This window comes from Pteropus alecto, unplaced genomic scaffold (assembly GCF_000325575.1).
Source record: "Pteropus alecto unplaced genomic scaffold, ASM32557v1 scaffold354, whole genome shotgun sequence".
NCBI lineage: Eukaryota > Metazoa > Chordata > Mammalia > Chiroptera > Pteropodidae > Pteropus > Pteropus alecto.
Window position 1 is genome coordinate 479081 of NW_006435759.1, and position 18609 is coordinate 497689.

The window sequence follows — 18609 nt, forward strand, 5'->3', positions numbered from 1 at the left end:
CAGGAAACGTGATGTCCATATGTGGAAGGTGGCAACCCTCACCTAGCTGGATCCAAGTGGCTTGTGTTTACTCAGGGCCCCCAGATCCCATCTCAGCCCACCCTCTTATCTTACCCTGTTGTGGTCAGCCTTGCCCAGGGGCACACAGCCAGTAGCTGGCATTCCTCAAGCTGAAGGGCTTGATAACTTTGGGGATGAATGATGTCCTCCTTATCTTTGCCCAGCCCAGTGCCTGCCACAGCGTCAGCACTCAGGGGCTAGGTGTCAAGTCGAATTCCTGATTTTAATACCACGGTATTAAAGATGCTAAATCTTTATAGACACTTCTTTCTCTATAGCCTGTTTTCTTCAAAGATTTGTAATGAAACCGCCAAGTTTATTTTTACCTCTTATAAGACATTTCTAAACACCAGTTCGTTTTCCTGTTCAGTCTGCGTTAAGGCTGTCAGTAGACTACTTGGCACTGATGGCCTCTCCAGAGCACCAGAATGTTTTTGGCTGGAGAAAATGGCATGGACAGAAGAAAGCGGGGGTGGGGAGTCACAGGGAAGACTGTTTCACCCACGAGCAACTCTGACTTTTATCTGCTGGCTCAGGAAGATACTCAACTTTTTCTGTGCGTTGTCTTTTGTTTCCTTTTTTCTCGGCTGTCATTTTCTGGGCACTTATTCCATTTCAGACAAGAGCTAAACACTTGACAAGCAGCATCTCATTTAAGCCTCAAAATAAGCCTACCAAGTAGGCATTACCATTCAGTTTTATGGAGGAAGTCAGAGAGGGCTCAGAGAAAGTGAGGAACTGGTCCTTCTCCCTACCCTCTGCCTCAGCTTGTGGAGCCTCACTCTTGTCTCTGAAATCATACTGATTAGCCCAGGAACTAGGAGGGACTTTATTCCTAGGATGTGACTTGGGGTTACATGGTCAATCAAGTACAGTCTGGAATACCCCACCTCTCCAGGAAGCTCACATACCTACCTCTGCGGGGGCCTGAGCAGCAGCCTCATCTTTCCACTTCTCACCCAGGTATGGAGCCAGGTCCTCAGAGGACATTGTAGAGCCTGGGCTCCTGGGTGCCGGGTGGTCCTCACATTTTTTTACTTGCTGCAGCTGCTCCTGCTAGTAAGAGAGGGTCCCAGCTGGGTACCTGTGCCTACCCTCAGCTGACCACATCTAAATTCAAAGAGATCTTGCACCTCATAGTCTGCCAGAGCTAAGGACCTACTATATGCAACTAACATACATACATACATGCATACACTGGTGTGAAGCGAGGGTGGAGACTCTATAGCCTGTTAGATCTTTTAACTCTTGGCTTCATTATTTACAAGCAGTGTGACCTTAGGCAATATATTTAACCTCTCTGATCTTCACTTTTCCCATCTGCAGAATTGAGAAGGCAAGATCTACTTCATTCGGTTGTTTTGGTGACTAAACATCTTAATGCTTATAAAACATTTTGCCTGAAGTGCGTGGTTCAATAGATGTTAGCCATGACCATTGTTACTTGTCTGGCGGTCAGAGTGGTAGTGAATTTGGCCATTTGGATTCCCCTAAGAACTCCGAAGTAACTGAAAATGCCTGTGAGTGGAGACTGCCATCACAGAGTTCATGTCCTTTACTCCGGGTCTGGTGACGCCCTATCCTCGGCTGTCACCCAGACAAAGGCATGCAAAATATGGTAGCTGATAACAGCAGCTGCTGGAACACAAGAGAAGTGACAGCTGCAGGGGAAGAAGGCTATGGAAGAGCTACAGACTCAATGCACAGATGTCTAAGGCCACTTAGTGGCCTGGCTAGCAGCCCTGTATGTCCCTGGGCCTCACAGGGATCCCTGCCTTTTCATATTGTGCAGAAGTGCATACCTCTAGCCATTGAAAAGAAGTTAATGAGGGTTGCTATATCAGCTGAAAGTAATAGAGAACCGTGCAAAGTATTTAAAAATATATATCACCAAAAGGCTGGAATGTGCTTTAAATTCTTTGGTGCCAAAAGGAACAAATGTCATTTTCCTGTGACAGCCCTTGTCAGGAAACCTGAATAAATGAGTCACATAATGACCAGGACTCCTTGGCTTCTGGTGAAGATTAGAGAAGCCTTGCTCTTGACGACATCCTGTTCTTAGAGGAATTTCATTAGCATCTCATACACAGAGCCTGGGTTTGGCCAAGAGAGGAGGGCGGCAGTGTAAAAGACCATCCCACCCGCTTCAGAGTGGCCTGGGACTCAAGGCTGGCCTTCCTGCCTGCCTGGGAAATTCTGGCCCTTTCTTCCAGGAGTTTAAATGCCACCTCCCGAAAGTTTGGCATGGCTTTAGCTTCTTTATGTCAAGGGCTCCTCTACCTGGCTCGCCTGGGGCTCTTCAAGACTGATGTTAGAAAATCTCTTTATCACAACTTCCTCCCCTTGTCCCCATAACTTCCTCCTTGAGGTCTCTCCCTGATTCTTGTGGCTGTCTTATGGGAGAGCTCTTACCTGCCTGTGGGGGATCACTTCCTGCTTGGAGCTCCAAGCATCCTCTTCCTCCTCCTCCTCCTCCAAATCATCAAGGTCAGATTCGCCCTCGGCAATGGGCACAGAGACCCACACATTAGGATTGGTGATGAAGTCACTGTGGTCAACCACGGGGCCTCTGAGAGTGGGGAGCCCTCCGGGGCTCCCCACGGCTGAGTCGGCAGCAATGTGGTTCTCGGCTTTGGAGCTGGAGAGTGGGATCTTCACCACCAGCTGGGGCTCTGCCTTGGTTCGGGGGAGCAGGCAGGGCCTGCGGAAGAAGCTGCGAAGGGACTTCATGGTGCGACGGGCAAATGCGTGGATCCGTGCCAGAGCCACCTGTAGGTTGTTCATCTCCCCATCGTCCTCTGGGGCGGTGAGGTTATCGGCACTGAAAGAGTTCAGCAGCAGGGCGATGAACAGGTTGAGCACCTGAAGAGAACGAACCGGGAGAGAAGATCACTCATTCGAGAGCTGAGCCCACCGCGGCCCACCAGGTGGGCAGCCACACCTGGGCCTCTCACTGCACTCTCAGGATGGTTTTCGTTGGGGGAATAGACATTCTGAGAGCAACCGAGGGGATGTCCCAAGTGACCTGCCTCACGTGGACAAGGCTTGGAAGCACATTCTCCACCACAGAGGAAGATCACCCCTGCTGAGCAAAGAGACATTCACGGATGGCAGTGAGGAGCAGGTGTGGGCCTACCCCGGACCACCTTCACTTGCCAAAGCCCTGGACTCCAGTCCTCCCCCTGGAATCCTGGGCACACCTCAGAGCTTCTAACTTCATGTTCTTCACCTGTAAGCTGGAAGTGCAGACTCTCTACCTTTCAGAGTGGTTGTAAGGAAGAAATGACATGAAGGATGTAAAAGTGCTCGGAGAGGCAAACCTCCTGCCTGAGAGTTAGGGGACCCTGCGGCTCTGCAGGGATGTGCACTCAGCCTGGAAAACAAGGCGTTCTGGCTGGCCCCTCACTCGGGGACATAGGCCGAAGGCGTCTAGCTCAGGGACCCGGGTGGGAAAGACTTTGAAGAGTGTGGATTGGTTGTTTCACGCCCTCTCTTGGTTTAGTTTTCTCTTGTCTGTAAAACTCTTACGGGAAAGAATCTAAGTTGGTCGACTTCCAGGCAATAAGAAAGGGGCTCCTGGAATCCGCATTCTGCCTCCAGCCGCTCAGTGCTGGGGGAGCGAGTCTCCCAGAACTAGAGAAGGTGGAGACAAGCTGAGAGCAAGGGGCCAGGCTGGGACTGAGAAGGGGTGCTGGGGCCAATTCGTGGGAAGGTCTTTAGAGGGGCTCCCCCGAAACATGGGAGTGGATTTTGTTATTGTCACTGTGGTGTTGGATGTTGTCCACGATCCAGCTTCCCTCTTTCATCTCATCCCCTGCTCCTCGCTAGGATCTGTGTAGCTTGGAGAAATCAGTCAGCTTTTACTCCCTTGAGGAAAAATATTTTCTGAGACTCCTTGGAGCGGGGAGGGAAATTTTTCCTTCAACAGCTAACAGCTATCATTTATTGAGTTCCTGCCATAGCCCAGACACTGCACTAGGCAATTTACATATGTCATCTCCTGTAATTTAATTCTCCCAGTAAGCCCATGAGCAAGCACTTTTTTCTTAATTTTAAGGAAATTAGAGCTTGGGGAGATTGCCTCTTGTGCCAGGGCAACCAGCTTTACTAGAGGTAGAACTGGGATTCTAAACCAGGTCTTTCTTTCTCTGTCACGTGTGCTCATTACTGCAAGTCAGGCTGCCTCCCAAGGAAAAGTTCTTATAAAGTGTCCTACATGACAACCCAGGAGGTACAAGGTGGGCATAAAAATGTGCAATGTCAAAGCTTTTCAGGATACCCTGGAAGTCTCCTCCGTAGCCCACGAGACAGTGCCCCAGCGGGGGCTCCACACTCACCACCAAGTTCCCCAGCACCATCACTGTCAAGAACAGGATGAGGCATACGGATTTCTGGCCGACTTCCATGCAAGTCCACATGTTCTCAATCCACTCCCCGCAGAGGATCCGGAAGACGATGAGGAAGGAGTGGAAGAAGTCATGCATGTGCCAGCGAGGCCATTCTTCTCCCGGTGCAGAGATATTGTGCCGATTGTCGCGGTAGTTCTCCCCGAGGAGCTGCTTGCCGACCAGAGCAAAGATAAAGACAATGATGGCCAAGATGATGGTGAGGTTCCCCAGAGCCCCCACTGAATTTCCGATGATCTTGATGAGCGTGTTTAAGGTTGGCCAGGACTTGGCCAGCTTGAGGACCCGCAGCTGCAGAGAAACAAAGACCGCGTTAGGTTTTGGTGGCTGTTCTCATCATCATTCATCTCAAGTCTTGGCCTGAAACCAAAGGCCTGGGAAAAGCACAGGCAGCTCATTCCATTAATATGGGGTGCTCCCAGGAAGGTGCTTTCAGAGACCTTTCTTCCCATGTCATCAGTTACTCAAAGATATGATCAGTCCTCTATGGTCCCCACGTATCGATGTGCTTCACTGACTGTGGCAAAGTGAGGGGTCCGGAGTGGTGTGGTGGTCTTGCCAAAAGTACTCTATTCTGTAGCCGCAGGCCTCCTGAATAAAGCCCTATTCTATTCGGGTGAAGTGGGGTATGATGGACCTCAAAAACAAGTGAGAACGGCCTACTTTTGACATGAAGAGAGGCTAGCCTCCTGCGGGTATGGCATAATGCACTGCACTGGAGAGGTAGTGGCAAACCATCTCTCTTAAGGCAGTTCTCATCCTGGGGTCAGGGACATCTGTTGCCCCCACCAGCTCTGAAATGGCAAGTGTCTATGATTTCACGGACCCAGCATTAAATAATCCAAAGGTTAATTTAATCGACTAACCAAACTACCACCTTATTGAATGCCAGCCACACATGCGCATAGCACAGTACTAGCCTGAGAGGTGGATGGAGAGACGCTCCTGCTCTCACGGAGCTAAGAGTTTAGTTACAGAGACAAGGCAAAGACCCCAAAAGTCTTCATTGTACACCCAAATGTGCTAAGTCCCATAAGATAGCAAAAGCACCATACAAACATTTAAAAAATACACTTGTGTGGTTCTCTAATTTGTTAGAAATACCTGGGCTTAGCTGGCACAGGGTATTTATGGAGCACCTACAAAGAACCAGGCTGTGGACCAGTTGCGAGAGTGCTGAACAGAGCACTATAGCAAGTTTTATCACCCACGGAGGAGTTATAATCCTCTTATACGGAAATTCTACATCCACTTCTCTTAGAGCTCATCTGGAAGTTATTTTTGTCATACTGGAAACAGCTTAAAACACCAATTCTGTGGACTGGACATACATGCAGGTGACAAACCCTAATAAAAACTGAGTATTAGTAACTAGACAGAGTCCTTTTGTGGAGGGAGTACTTGGAGAAGGCAAAATTTCCTTAATGACATGATTGATAAGTTCTCATTCTCAGAGTAAATTCTGGACAAGAGCAAAAGCAGAAGCTGGAGTAGGGCCCTGACACAGGGTGACATCCACCCACTACAGCATAGAGTCTGTGGGGCCTAACAGCAAGGGACACACTGGCAAAAAGACCAGGCATTACCTAGTCTTAATCACACCTGGCTAAGGGTTTCCTCTGGTTCCTTAGTTAAGTGGAGGGGTGTGTGTGGAGAGTTTAGACATTAATACAGTTGACCCTTGAACAACATAGGCGTTAGGGGGACTGACCTCTTATGCAGTCAAAAATACATGTATAATTTTCGACTCTTCCAAAACTTAACTACTAATAGCCTACTATTGACCGGAAGCCTTAACGATAGCTTAAACAGTTGATTAACACATATTTTGTATGTTATATGTATTAGATACTATATTCTTACAATAAAGTAAGCTAGAGAAAATATATCATTAAGAAAATCATAAGAGAAAATGCATTTACAGTATATATTGGAAAAAATCCTCATGTAAGTGGATCTCCAGAGTTCAAACCTGTATTGTTCAAGGGTCAACTGTGTTAGAATCTTCTTAGATAGCAATTTGTTGTCCATATTTAAGCTTACACCAAATTGTAAGCAAATTGTATATATTTCTCATTACAGGGCATGAATTAAGTCATCCTCTATTAATTCTTTTGTTATCTTTATAAAGGGCAGGAAAACAGGATCCCTCCACTTGCTATTCCAGAGTTATTTGGATTTGGAGGCTGCTATGCTTAGCCAGTCAAAACATACAAAGTGTCTGCTGCTGGGTTGTAGTGCCCCCAAATGACCTAGCTGGCTTCTGCTGATACCTAGAATGAGTGGTCCAGGAGAGCCACCCCACCTGTATCCATGTTCCCCGTGACCCTTACTTCCACCCCTATCTAATCATTCTCTGTGGTTTTGGCTCAGCTTAGCATTACATAAAAAGAATTACTTCATATTATCACAGAAAATTTATAAACTGTTGCTTTTAATAGTTGCTGACTCTTCCTTCATGTTTAATTAACCATTTCTCTAGTTAATCTTATAATTAATATAACATTTTCTATTTAGGGGGGAAAGACTGGAAGGAAATAAACCAAGCTGGTAACGTGAATATATTCGTATAGAAACATATCCAAATATTGCAGGCAGTTGAGGTCATGTTATTAGGTTCTGGCTGATGGAATGGAGATGGAGCCAGAAGTAATGTACACTATTTTCAGACAGAGCCATAAAACACCATGCGCTTTCTCTTCCCCTTCCAGGGCCACCTGGATCTCTGAGTCTCAACTTGGAGCAAACATTCTCAGTAGAGCTTTCCGAGCAGCTTGGAATGTGCTGTGAAACATTAACCTGTATGTTAACTTACAGATTTAGAGATGGTCATTGTAACTAGTTGTAAGCATCTTGAGTAATGTAGAACTGGTATATTGAAAAAAGGTGTTGCCAAAAAAAGGTGTTGCCATTTCTCACACATCAAATATATGGCACTGGCTTAGTGATCTTGTAGTGCACAACAAGGAAACTGATATAAAAAGGATTGGGAAGTGTTGATCTGTGTTGCAGTGGCAAAATTATTGCCTGCAATCATCCTGAGTGCAATGTGAGCCAGCAGCTCTAGAGGAAGGGTTTGTAAAACAGAACCTTAGTATTGTGTGTCAGTTGTAATTGGTTATATTTGTCAAGGTACTATAAGAAAGAGATGAGCTCAGAGATTATTTGGCTGATTAATAAGAAATAAAAGGAAATAGGATCCAGGAGTTTAAAGCCTTGAAGTTGTGGGGAAGTACAGTGCTTTAGATCTCAAACAGTAAGCAATGGGATTAAGTCTGTGAGTGTTGAAGACTAGTTAAATATTTCAATGAAATGAAGCAACTCTTAGCAAAATTATATTAACGGTCTGGCCACCAATAAATTGAGAGAAAAAGGCACGGGGACAAGAAAGCAAAGAAATAAAGTAGAACTGAGAACTCTGTCAAAGACCATATGATAGATATGTAGCACCCAGAGAGGTCTGAAGTCATATAAGTTTTAAAGGAAGTGGATTGCAAAAGAAACCATGAGCCATGACTAAAAAGCCTTTGACTGTTTAAAACTTAAAATGAGCCTTGGCCTCTCATTTTCCATAAGCAGGAGTCAAGCTTCCAAGGTTGCGCAGGCCATCTTCAGTCCTAGTGATGCCTGACTTGCATCAGACTAGGACATGAGCAAGAAATAAATCTTTATTGGGTTAAGATTCTGAGTTTGGGGATTATTTGTACAATAGCTAGAATTATTTATTGTTAAGTCACATAGCTTTTTAAAAACAAGATAAAATTAAAATACTTAACACCATAGTTAGTTGGAAAGAGTAACAAATGAAAATTTGTCTTGGAGGAAAGTAAAGATTTTCGCTTTTTACGTTAGATTAACTACTCATGTTATAATTTCTAAGATAACCAAAGAATAAAAATAAGCATTTAGTTTCTAAACCAATAAAAAGGAAAATGAAATAAGGAAAAAATTATCAATCTAAAATAAATCAAGAAGAAGTAGGGGAGAGAGAGAATACCAAACACACTTGAGCAGGTAAAGCAAATAGAAAACCCAAAATATAATGATAGACCCATATCCAAATACATCAGTATTCACAAAATAAGTGGACTACATGCTTTGGTTAAAAGACAAAGATTGGATTGTCAAAGCTGAATAAGAATCTAAAATCTGACTATGCTGTTTGCAAGAGATGTATAAAAATCCTAAGGATACACAAAGGCTAGAAGTAAAAGGATGAATGAAGATATATGAGGCAAATTCTAAACCAAAAGAAAACATTATTAAATTAAAATTAGGCAAGGAAAATTTTAAGGCAAAAAGCATTTCTAGGGATAAAGATCAACTCTTAATGATAAAAGTTTCACTTTACTGGAAAGACATAACAATTTTAAACATGTATGCATTTAATAACCCAGCCTCGAGATAGAACCATAAGGAGAAACAAACCATGCTGTAATCATAGCGGGAGGTATTTTTATACACCACTCGTGCAGTAATTGCTAGAACAAGCAGACAGAAATAAGCAAGAATATAGAATATTTGGACTACACAGTGAACTTTCCGTACTCAGTGGATTATGCAGAGTATTGCACCCTACAACTGCAGAAGACACATTGAAGTGCATAAAGAATATTTTCAATATTCTGAGCCAAGAAGAAATTATCGATAAGTTTCAAAGCATTAAAATTATACAGTGCATGTTCTTGGTCTATAATGCAATTAAGCTAGAACTCAATGGTGTAAAGATAACTAGAAATATCACATGTGTTTTGAAATTAAGAACCATGCATCTAATTGACTTTAGAGTCAAAGAATAAATCGAATTTGAAATTAGAAAATATTTATTTATTTATTTATTTATCTTAAAGTTTATTGGGGTAACATTGGTTAATACAATTATATAATTTTCAGGTATACATTATAATTTGACATCTATATATTCTATTGTGTGATTACTACCCAGAGTCCAGTTTCCTTCAGCTACATATATTTGATCCCCTTTACCCACTTCACCCTCCCCAACCCCCCGAAATTAGAAAATATTTAGACCCAAACAATAAGGAAAATTCTACACATTAAAGCAGTTCTTACAAGGAAATTGAAGTCTTAAATAAGTATATTGGAAAAGGAAATAGGTTAGAATTTTTATCGTAAGAAGTTAGAAAAGAATAAAATATGTAGAATGGAAAATGTAATTAAGATACATGGGAGGATGGCAGAGTAGGTAAACGCTGTGCTTGTCTCCTCTCACAAACCCATCAAAATTACAACTAAGCTACAGGATAGCCATCACATAAGGGCGGTGGCCAACTGTGGACTGCCTGGTGGCTTATGCCAGATGGCCCCGGGCAGGGTACAGGCGACAGTTAAACTTGGCCTGCTACAGGCCCCTCCCAGGAGGCCCCAGCCTGCATGCCTGGTGGCTGGCTTCCGTCTGAGTCAGAGTACCACCCAAGGTCACATCTGGGGACGACACACCCAAAGGGCAGACAGGGTAAGCACCAGAGCCCTGCCAAAGTGAATCCTGTTCAGTAGAGTCAAGCCCCTGCACAAAAGTTCCTCTACTGGTGATGGCCAGTCATCACAACAAATGAGCCCAAGGGTCAATTCCTCCCATTGACAAGCAAACAGGAGCCAAGACTCAATCACAACAAGAAGGCACATAAAACCCATACAAGGGACATAGCTGAAGCACCTGGCTCAGGTGACCAGGAAGACTGTGCCACTGGGCCCTACAGCACACCTACTACATGAGGCCACTCTACTAAGACTGGAAAACATAACAGCCCTACTGAATATATAGAAACAAAAAGAAAGAGGCAGCCAAAGTGTAAAGACAAAGAAACCTGTCCAAAATGAAAGAAAAGAACAAGACTTCAGAGAAAGAACTAAACAAAATGGAGGCAAGCAATCTACCAGATGCAGAATTCAAAACACTTGTTAGAAGCGTGCTCAATGAACTTAGAAGAAGAGTAGAGAAACTCAGTGAGATAGAAAACATAAAAGTAGAGATAGAAAACATAAAAAAGAACCAGTCAGAAATGAAGAATACAATAGCTGAAATGAAGAATACCTTAGGAATTAACAGTAGATTAGATGAGCAGAGGATCAAATCAGCAACTTAAAAGGTAAGGTAGCAGAAAACAATCAGTACAGCAACAAGAAAAAAGAATCCAAAAAAAAGAAAAAAGAAAAAAGAAATGAGCATAATTTAAGGGGCCTCTGGAACAACATCAAGCATAACAACATTCACATCATAGGGGTACCAGAAGGAGAAGAGCAAGAAATTGCAAACCTATTTCAAAATAAATGACTGAAAACTTTCCTAACCTGGTGAAGGAAATAAGACATACAACCCCAGGAAGCACAAAGAGTCCTAAATAAGATGAACCCAAAGAGGCCCATACCAAGACACATCATAATTAAAAAGCCAAAGGTTAAAGATAAAGAACAATAAGAGAAAAGCAGTTAATTACCTACAAAGGAGCTCTCATAGACTGTCAGTTGATTTCTCAACAGAAACTTTTCAGGCCAGAAGGGATCGGCAGAAAATATTCAAAGTGATGAAAAGCAGGAATCTACAACCAAGATTACTCTACCCAGCAAAGTTATCATTTAGAATCAAAAGACAGATGAAGAACTTCCCAGACAAAAAAAAAGCTAAAGAAGTTCATCATCACCAAGCCAGTATTACAGGAAATGTTAGAGGGACTTGTTTAAGAAGAAGTAATAAGAAAAAGATAAATTTGACTAATAAAATGGCAATAACCACATATCTAGCAACAATTACTTTAAAAGTAAGTGGATTAAATGCTTCAATCAAAAGGTAGGGTAGTTGAAAGGATAAGAAAAATAGACCCTTACATATGCTGCCTACGAGAGACTCAATTCAAATCAAAAGATACACAGACTGAAAGTAAAGGGATGAAAAAAGATGCTTTATGAAAATGGAAACAAACAAAAAAGCTGGTATAGCAATACTTATATAAGACAAAGCAGACTTTGAAACAAAGGCTATAATAAGAGACAAAGAAGGTCCCAGTAATCCCACTTCTGGGTATTTATTTGAAGAACACTCCCTGAAGGGACATGTGAATACACATGTTGATCACAATACACAGTGATATTTACAATAGCCGAGATATAGAGGCAACCTGGGTGTTCATCAATGGATGAATGGATAAAGAAGAGGTGGTACACATATACAATGGAATATTACTCAGCCGTAAAAAAGAACGAGATCTTGCCATCTGCAACAGCACAGATGGACAGAGAGGGTATTGTGCTGAGTAGAGTAAGTCAGACAGAGAAAGACAAATGTCATGTGTGGAATCTAGAGAACAGAATAAACAAACAAACAGCAGAAACAAGCTCATAGATACGGAGAGCATTTTGATAGTTGTCAGATTGGGGGTGGAGGGATGGATAAGGGGGGAGGAGATTAAAAGGTACAAATTGGTAGTTATAAAATAGGTACAAAATAGTCATGGGGATGTAGAGTATAGCATGGGGAATATAGTTCATAGTATTGTAATAACTACGTATAATATCAAATGGGTGCTGGATTTATTGAGATGATCACGTCCTAAGTTATATAAATGTCTAATCACTATGTTGTATACCTGAAATTAATATAATATTGTATGTCAACTATCATTGAAAAAATTAAGATATAAAAATTAAAAAAAATTGGCCAACATAAAAAAAAGATAAGATACAGTGTTAATTGAAATAGATATTGAAAAAATTAAGATATAAAAATTAAAAAAATTGGCCAACATAAAAAAAAAAAGATAAGATACAGTGTTAATTGAAATAGAAAAACATCGATGAAATACAGAGGCTCAAGAAGCTAAAAGTTGGTTCTTTGAAAACACTAATTAAACTGATGATCTTTGGCAAGACTAATAAAAAAAAATGAGAGAAAGCACAAATCATTATTTTTAAAGAAAGAAAAGGGTACGATAAGTACCAGTGATATAGACCCTTAAAAGGTAACAGCATAGCATATATGATTTTATGCCAATAAACTTGAAAATTTAGATAAGAAGGAAAATTTTTAGAAAAATATAACTTACCAAAACCAATTCGAGAAATAGAAAACCTGACTAGTTCCACAGCCATTAAGAAAATCAAATCAGTAATGAAAAATGTTGACCTCCAGATGGCTTCATTAGTGAATTTTACTACATCTATAAGGAAAAAATAATTCCACTCTTACCCAAAGTTTGGGTGTAGAAGAAGAGGACTATTCTTCACCTCTTTTTATGGAGATTAAATATCCTGGCAAGTAGCATACTAAATCCTGGTGAGGACAATGCAAGTAAGGAGAATTATAGGCCAAATATTACTCGTCAATATGAATGCAAAAAACTTAAGCAAATTCTTAGCAAGCTGAATCTTCCAATGTATAAAAATTATATCATAATCAAATTGGGTTTATCCCAGGAATGCAAAGTTGATTTAACATTAGAAAATCAATTAATATAACTACTGTAATAGATTAAAGGAGAAAATCTTGTGATTATCTTAATATATGCAAAATAATTGTCTGATAAAATTAAACATCCATTCACGATAAGGATTCTTAACAATAGAGAACTTCCTAAGCTGATAAAGATTTTTTGAATCTTTAAAAAAACCTGCCACAAATATCAAAACTGGTGAAATATTGAAAGAATTCTCTTTGAGATCATGAAAACAGCAAGGATGTCTGCTATGAACACATTGTTTCAACAGTGTACTGAATGTCCTAATCAGTATGATAATGTAATGGAAAGAACCAATGGTATAAGGATTAGAAAATAAGAGACGAAACTCATTATTTGCATATGGTATGATTGTGTTCAAAAGAGAAAGTAGGCCTCTCTTGGCTGGAGCAAAATGAGCAAGAGGAGATTGGAGAGGTAGGCAGGCCCCAATTATGCAGAACTTTGTATATCTTCACAAAGTCTCTGGATTTTATTCTCAGACCCATGACTTTCTGGCCTAGAAGTGGACTTAGTGAGATTGCTGGGCACTCTCTCTTTTGTTTTGACATCTTTCTCTAAAGCTAGACACTGGGTTCTCAGCTCACACTGAGAGAATACTGAGAACAAGAGGCCCGTACTAACAAACCCTGCCATTTCGTAAGGCTTCTTGCCCTACTCCCAAGAGTCAATGAGGCATCATGCTTCCTCTAGATGGCCTGGGAAATTGGGAGATCCCAGTAACCTGAGACCCGCCTAGGAATCTGACAAATCTGACAGATGTGGCTCTTACAGAGGTGGCCTAAGGGCAATGGGGCACTGGTGCCTGGAATCCGGGAACTCCTCCTGTAGAGGGCACCCCAGAGCTGAGTTTGGAGAAGAGCCAGGCCATGAGGCTAGTAGGTGGCAGTTTTTGAGGTGTGTGAGACCTGGGGGCTGTGATTTGGGGCACCAGGGAATCAGCAGATGACATTTATGAGGCGAGAGAAGCTGGAACTCTGGAGTCAGGCAACCTGGCTTTGAGATGCAGATCTGCTGCTCGCTGGTCAGCTGGGAGACTCTGGGTCATCATTTAACCACTCTGTATCTCAGTTAGCCTCATCTATCCAAGGGGATATTAAAAGCCACTCTCTCTTAGGGTTGTTGTAAGTGTAACATGAAGTATGTTATGTCAAGGAATTAACACTGTGCCTGACACAACTTCGGTACTCAAGAAAGATTAGCTGCTATGATTATCGTTGTTATTATTATTTGATAAGAGAACAGGAGGGTGCTGGGAAGTGCCCTCTTGGTGCAGATAAGGGAACCCAGATCCAGAGAGGAGAAGGCATACCCCCACTCTGAATAAGTGGAAAGCACCAAGTCTCCAGCTCCCAGAAGCCATGCCCCGCCTCCCACACGGACAGGAGAAGAAGAGGGAGCTGGCTGATGGGGTCCCTGAAGGACAGTGTCTGTTCTCAGGGATTAGCCTTCCTGTTTGTGAGGGAGTTTCCCCAGGTCGCCAAGGGAGAACATTACCAGGCGGAAGGACCGCAGCACCGCCATGCCACCCTTCTTGGCTGCACCCAGCTCTATCAGGCTCACAGTGACGATGATGCAGTCAAAAATGTTCCACCTCTTCTGGAAGTAATAGTAGGGGTCAAAGGCAATGATTTTGAAGACCATTTCAGCCGTAAAAAAAACAGTAAAGACCTGCAGACAGAAACAAAGAACCGTCTCAGCAGGGTCTGTGGGGTCAGGGGCAACTTACAAATAAGGCGGGAGGGAAGTGTCTTGTTTGTAAAACAGCAAATCTTTTTGCATCGTTCTTATTCAGTTTCTATATTATCCGCTGGCTCCTGAAGGATCGGGGATGGTAACACTCAATGTGGCAACTGAATGAAATCTCAGGACCAGTGCTCAGGGCGTATGCATCAGAATCGTGCTTCAGTGTTTCCATGGGAACGGTGATAGAAAGGGAGTAAGCGGATAATCATTAGGATAATAATTATTACATAATTAGGTAAATTAGAAGTCAATCTGGTTCAGTAGTTTAAAAGCATGGATTGCAGGGCAACACAGACCCAGATAAAATCCCAGCTCAGCCATTTCCTAGCTTGTGTGAGCTTGGACAAATAATACATCCTCTGTACCTCAATTTCCTCATCTGTATAACGGACATAAAAATAAGATAATGCATGTGCAGGTCTTAGCGAAGGGCCTGGCAAATAGTAATTCATTAATAAATAATAGCTATTAGCAAGAACAGAAATAATACATTGCCTCTAAGATTCTTTTCAGCTCTGGGTGTCTTTAATTGTCTTAGAACAGAATTCTGACACTGAGAGAAGTCGGGACCAGGGTCAGGTCACACAGCACCCAGCAGGGAAGGACGACAGATAAAGAGAAAGTAGAGAACACAGCTTTGCTCTCATTAAAGCTTCTCACCAGCTTCGGAAATGAAGCCTCTTACCAGCTTGGGTAAGTCAAAGGGCATCTGTTGAGGACTCTATGCAGGCAAGTCAGTGTGGTGTGATAGAAGATTGATGTCCTGCGCCCTAGAGAAACCTGGGTCAACTCTGGCTCCATCTTCAGAATACTTAACCTCTCTGAGTCTTAGTGCTCTCTTTTAAAGTGTGAGCGTGATGATAACCTCATAACGTTGTTGTGACTCTGAGATAACACTTATAAAGCACCTGACTTGTCATAGGCACTAAACAATGCCTGCCTTTCTTCCCTTTTTAAAAATGGCACTATGCTTTGTCACAGTGGTAAAGGCCTTTCTCTCTCAACTTCTCTGACTATAAAATGGGGTGTGAGCCCAAAGGTCTCTTCTATAAAACCCTCTGTGTTCTACGCTGACTTCTTAGAAGTAAACTTTCCTTTCCCTTCTTTCTGATTCTCCTTTTCTGGAAGGAAACTAGCAAGTCCATAATTGTCTTTAGATGGGAAAGTGGCATGTACCCTCATTTCAAGATCAAGGCAGCTGATATCCTAGAATTCCAGTAGCTGTCCTGAATTCAAGCAAGCTTCCCCTAGGTCAGGGCTTTCTCAGTCTACTTCCTTGTGCTCATTCATCCCAAAGCAATTTCCACCACCAGCCCAGCCTGGTCCCCAAGACTTGGCTTCCTGAACTCAGCATCTACACATCTCCCACATTGTTCCTCTGCTCTCAGCTAGCTAGACCAACACTCCAACCAATGGGAGCATGCTGCCACCCCACCCAAAGCCCTCCGGCCATGATGGCATGGGCCATGGCTGCCAGTGCACTCACAATGTTGCCTATCTGGAACATGGCTTCGAAGGTGGGGCTCATGCCATGGTGCTCCATGGCCATGAAGATTGTGTTCACCACGATGCACAAGGTGATGGTGAGCTCTGCAAAGGGATCTGTCACAATTCTGAAGAGAAGTGTCTTCAGCTTCACCCATGTGGGGCAGCACTCCCAGATCAGATACTTTTGAGCCAAGCTGGTCAAGCAGGGGGGACACCTCTGTCCGGACTCCTCGAGTTCTGCATCACAGATGTAGTCAATGACAGCTGTCAGCCATGCATCGCCTCAGACCTCCTTCCCACAGCCCTCTCTCTAGACCTCATCATCACTAATAACCACCACCTCCAATCTCCATTTCAGCCTTCCATCTCTCTGATTACCATTTCCTACTTTTTCAAGTTCCTTCAGTCTAGCAACTCCATTCTGGTCTTTGTCCCCATCCAGTCCTCCAAACCACAGACCCTATATTTTTTAACTGCTCATCACCTATGTCATGTCCTTACTTCTCAGCTTACCCAGCTCAGAGTTCATGTCCATCCCTCTATCTTTTCCTTTGAAGACACCCTCAATTCCCCTGCCCCTCTCCCCCTCCTTTGTACTTGCCTGGCAGAATCCAAACCCTGAATAAACCCCATGTGCAGAGCACTTTGCACCAGCACCCTGCCAGTTGAAACTGGTTGGAAAAAGTACACAATCATGCTGGCTGGTCCCACTAGGGACTCGTGAGTCCCAGTCTTTCACTGCCCAGAAATCCTGCCATGTTTCTCTATTCGGTCCACTCCTTTAGTCTACTAGACTACTTTCTCATTTCCTCCTCTCTTCTCCAACCTCCATTTCCCCCTCTCTACTCGGGCACTAAAGAGAAGTACAGGAAGTGGTGCTGAGTAAAGAATCTTGCAGAGACACCATTGTCACAAGAAGCAGCTTGTCTGTGAGCCAGGACACGAAGACACTCGGCCTTGTAAACAGCCTTAACATTGCTGATCTTGATTATCTAGGAAGACAGGGAGGCTAAAAGAATCATGCACTTGCTAGCTTGCAACATGATTATGGTTCCTCCCCAGAAGAATCTCCTGCGAAAAGTTAATCCACAAAGAACTCTCCTTCTTTCCTTCTGTTACAACTAAAGAGGTGTCCCTCCTATTAACAGCCCATGTCTCCACTTGGCATCTTCTCCTGTCAGCCATTTCAGAAATCTATTGAACATTCCCTCTTTCCTTTATTTTCAGTCTTTCCCATTCTCACATGTCCTCCCAAATTAGCTTATAAATACGCTTTTTAAAAAGCGCCCCCCCACACACAAATAAGAAAAAATATTCCTTCAATTCTACTTACAGTCTAGTGTCATTTTACTACCTCATTGTCAAAGGCAAACTTCTTGAAATATTTATTCAAATACAACAGTGGTCCCTAACCTTTTTGGCACTAGGGACTGGTGCTTCTGAGAATCTAAAGCCTGATGATCTGAGGTGGAGCTGAGGTGGTGATGCTAGTGCCGGGGAGCAGCTGAGAAGACAGATGAAGCTTTGCTCACTAGCCCACCACTCACCTCCTGCTGTGCGGCCCCATTTCTAACAGGCCACAGACTGGTACCACTCCACAGACCAGACTGGTACCAGTCCATGGCCTGGAGGTTAGGGACCTCTGAATACAACATCTTCATTTCTTCACCTCTCACTTATTCTTCAACCTCCTCCAATGTGGCCTCTGCTTACTAACCTACTCCATCAATCCTTTCTTGATCAACCACCAAGGACATCCACTTGACTAAAGGCCCTGGGTCCTTGTGGGGTTTGATCTTACTTGATCTTTCAATAGCATTGCCTCTTTTGATCTTTCTGTTCTTTCTGAAGGAATTTAGACCCTTGGTTCTGCATTATAGTCTTCTGGGTCTCCTCCTATTTCCAGGCATTCTTTCTCAGCTTCCTCTGCTGGCTCCATCTCTTCTGCTCACTCACTGATTATTGTAGTTTCTTAGAACATTGTCCCAGCCCTTCTTCCTTTCTTTTCTTGATTCTCTCTATGTCATCTATCCCTTGCATCATCTCAAAATTAACATCCATATTCAAACTGCTTTCAAATATGTATCTCTAGGTCACCCTTGTCTTCTAATTTCTAAGCCCATTAATTATAAAGCCAACTTCCTACTGGACAGCCTTACCTGGATGTCTCAAGGGTGCCTGAAGCCCAATATGTCCCAGACTCAACTCATCATCTTCCCCTCTCATCTTTTCCTAGTGAATCCCCCTCCTCCAGCTGAAGTGTCCCTTTATGTCATTGCACCAGGATCCTTTCAGTTGCTTATGCCAGATCAACGTGAACCACCAAGTCCTGAATCTTATGCTCCTCAGATAGCAATCAAATCCTTCCGTTTCCCATCATCCCCACTGCTACCTCCTCGGAGTCCAGGCATCGCCATCTTTCGTCTGGTTTTCTCCTA

The 18609-nt window shown here is 43.0% G+C and overlaps 1 protein-coding gene across 1 annotated transcript in view; it reads right to left on the minus strand.

Annotated features, from left to right (window-relative positions):
* The window catches only part of SCN10A (sodium voltage-gated channel alpha subunit 10), a 79442-nt gene that overhangs the window by 24441 nt on the left and 36392 nt on the right, over nt 1–18609 (minus strand). Inside the window, exons 13-17 of the mRNA XM_015588509.1 lie at nt 16170–16408; nt 14435–14608; nt 4398–4757; nt 2473–2922; nt 976–1113 (exon numbers count right to left, since the gene is read on the minus strand). Of these exons, the coding sequence (XP_015443995.1) occupies nt 976–1113; nt 2473–2922; nt 4398–4757; nt 14435–14608; nt 16170–16408 (1361 nt within the window). The remainder of the gene's footprint in view (nt 1–975; nt 1114–2472; nt 2923–4397; nt 4758–14434; nt 14609–16169; nt 16409–18609) is intronic.